The 2910-nt window shown below is 39.0% G+C and overlaps 1 protein-coding gene across 3 annotated transcripts in view; it reads right to left on the reverse strand.

The window, feature by feature from the left end:
* Positions 1–1505: 1505 nt before the first annotated feature.
* Positions 1506–2910, reverse strand: part of LOC110036335 (peflin-like) — a 107307-nt gene continuing 105902 nt past the window's right edge. The window contains exon 9 of one of the 3 annotated variants that reach the window (XM_020740756.1): positions 1506–1919. In XM_020740756.1, the coding sequence (XP_020596415.1) occupies positions 1913–1919 (7 nt within the window). In that variant the 3' untranslated portion in view covers positions 1506–1912. The remainder of the gene's footprint in view (positions 1920–2910) is intronic. The other 2 variants (XM_020740755.1, XM_020740753.1) reach the window with 2 other exon arrangements.

Below are 2910 nucleotides of genomic sequence, written 5' to 3' on the forward strand. Positions count from 1 at the left end.
TGTCATCTGCTGATGCCCTCTTCTGCAATTGTGGATCGGTGGCTTATCTTTGGACTTGCTCTCGAGAGTTGAGGATGTACTCCTTTGCATCGATATGATGGTTGGTCATTTCCAATAACTCAGCCATTGATTTCGGCTCATGTAGGCCTAGGGCGTCTTCAAAATGTTCATTTTTTACTCCTTGCGTTAGGGCAGTTTGTGTGCTCAGAGGTTATAGATTCTGAATTTCCAGCATCTCTTATGAGAATCTTGTGATGTACGAATGGAGAATCTCTCCTTTCAACTTGATGTGCAAAAGAGCTTTAGATTTCTTTTACAACTTCTGTGCACTGACCAAGTGGTCCACCAACACCCTTTTGAACTCAAAGAAAGAAGGGATAACTCCTGCTAGGATGGCATTAAACCACCTGAGGGTCAACTCCTCCGCGTTGTAAGGAACAAACAACACTTAAATGTGTCAGCGATTTTTAATATATTGACGATCGGCTCAAAAGCAACAACATGATCGGTTAGGTCGGTGAGACCCTTGTAAGAGTCGAAGTTGGAAGTTTTGAACTTCTCTTGAGGTTCGACTTTAAAAATTTGTCAGAAGAATGCAATTTCAACTTGATGAAATGCTCTGATTCGTGTGTTATAATGTCTTTCCACTGGGGCTGACCCGACACTATCTTGATAACAGGAATCCTCATCATTTTCTTCTAATGGCTGAGATTTTATGTAGTGTGCCAGCCCATCTCCCCAATTGTTGGGTGTTGATCTGCCCCAGCGATCAGACTTTTGCCAATAGTATTCCTACGATTTCTGACTCTGTGGTTTTTGGCTTCCCCTAATCATAGCTTCGTGGAAAGCACCTACCATTTACTATCTCATCTCTAATATCAGCTTTTCTTTCATTTCCATCAATTGTCGCACAATCTCCCTTGTGTTATCTATGTCCACTGCTTTGTTTTATACCCCTTGGTATGTTTCAACAAGTTCACCGCATCTTTTAAGATATTGAATATTAAAGTATTTAGGGAATCACACCCAATGAATAGTGTATGACACATTTTACATTTAAAAATTAAAATTGTGATATGTATTGAAATGCCGCTAATTAAAAATAAAAAGAGTTTAAGACTACGCAAATGCAGGTATGTAAATTTTCAATTAAATTCGCTCAAAGTAAATTAAATAAATGAATTATGAAAAGTAAATGCACATTCGTTCTACATTTGCACATCCAGCAATAATTTATCCCCATAAGACAAATATAAAATTTACATATATACCACTCAATTCTTTATGCTTTTGCATGTCACACCTGAACTTCAATTTTTACATACATGCCACTTCCCATGTATGAAAAGGTGTATTTCACCTATTAAAGTTAAGCTAGCGATAGTTTTAATGTGATATGACAGATTTGGGTGGTATAAATATGTAAATTAAAATTTAGCTGTCAGAAATATATGTAAAAATATAGGAATTTTTTGATATATATGTAAATGCCCCTAAATATAAAGAGAGGAAAGAAAACCATGACTGGTTCAGAATTCTATTTCTTATTTCCACTCTTTATCGCCATAACAAGAAAATATAAAATCAAACAAAAAACTTTATTACAATTGGTACAATACCTTGTATAAATGCACGTCTCACAACTCCCATGAGCGCATGCTCTTACACATCAAGCAAAGGCGAACTAAGGATGGGCCGACACCAGATTGAGAGCATCATAAGTGAGTTAGAAGGTTTTATACAGACATGATGAAATAACATTCACATTTTTCCCTCAAAACTTCCAACAAATATTCTCCACATGCTAGAGGGAAAAAAAAAATAAAAAAGAGAACTGGCAAGAGAGTCCGACCTGAGGAAATTACAGATTTGCGACGGATCTTGAGGGAAGCGCAAGCTCTATATCCTACAATTAGCAGCTTGAACAGAAAAACCATCATATAAGGCACTCAACCACTTTTACGGTCTAATTTACTAATTGCTATTTACCAATAAACAATTTTGATTAAAATAAAATATATAGGTTTAAGTGAAAAAAAATCTTATGTATTGTACATCAAAAATTTGCCAGCACGAATCTCGAAGATATCTCATGAATAGTAGAAGAGGTGATGTGACATCATGGGACCCAACAAGGCTGACTCGGGACAGCACACTTAGCTGGCCTGCTCCAGTTTACAAAGTGGAGAACACTTTCCAAGCGGAATAAGAGCAAATTCTCCCCAAAAAATCTATCTGATCAAACTTAAGCGAGCGAGCCTAGTGCCATCTGCTCTGACCAGGTTGGGTGAGCAGGGCAAACCGTCCAATTTTAGAAATGTTGGCATCGGTCATCAACAAGTGGCCGCCCGACCCAACGGCTGCACGACTTAATGGCGACTCGGTCCAATGGCCGCCCGACCTAGCCACGATCAATAGATATCAGCTAGCTTAATGGCAACCCGACAAAATGACCGCCCAGTCCCTTTCAACTGGACATCCGCGAGCCTCTGGGCCACATTTATGTATAAACTAAAGTACCCCCGTCGTACCTACGTGTACTAGGGGTACATTATATAATCGTACGCCACTCATCCCTATAAAAGGAGTCCATTTCATGAATAAAGATTATGTAATTTTACTGTTCACTACTGAGCTCTCTTTTTTGACGTGCTATACTCCTTGGGAGTTACTTCCGGACAGATTGAGATTCAACATCCTAAAAAAGTGAGGTAAGCGTTGAGTTATGTCGTTCACAGAGAAAAAAGGTTGGCCAGAGAGAAGTAGCCAACGTAGAACCTGAACAAGAGGACATAGAGGAATGTTGGCAGCGAGGGATGCAAGCGATGAGAACTTAAATTATGAACGACGTGTCAGATCAAATCACGGAGGACTTGAGACTCGTGCCCCCCCGTGTGTTATAATGTCTTT

This window comes from Phalaenopsis equestris, unplaced genomic scaffold, assembly GCF_001263595.1.
Source record: "Phalaenopsis equestris unplaced genomic scaffold, ASM126359v1 Scaffold205261, whole genome shotgun sequence".
Classification (NCBI taxonomy): domain Eukaryota; kingdom Viridiplantae; phylum Streptophyta; class Magnoliopsida; order Asparagales; family Orchidaceae; genus Phalaenopsis; species Phalaenopsis equestris.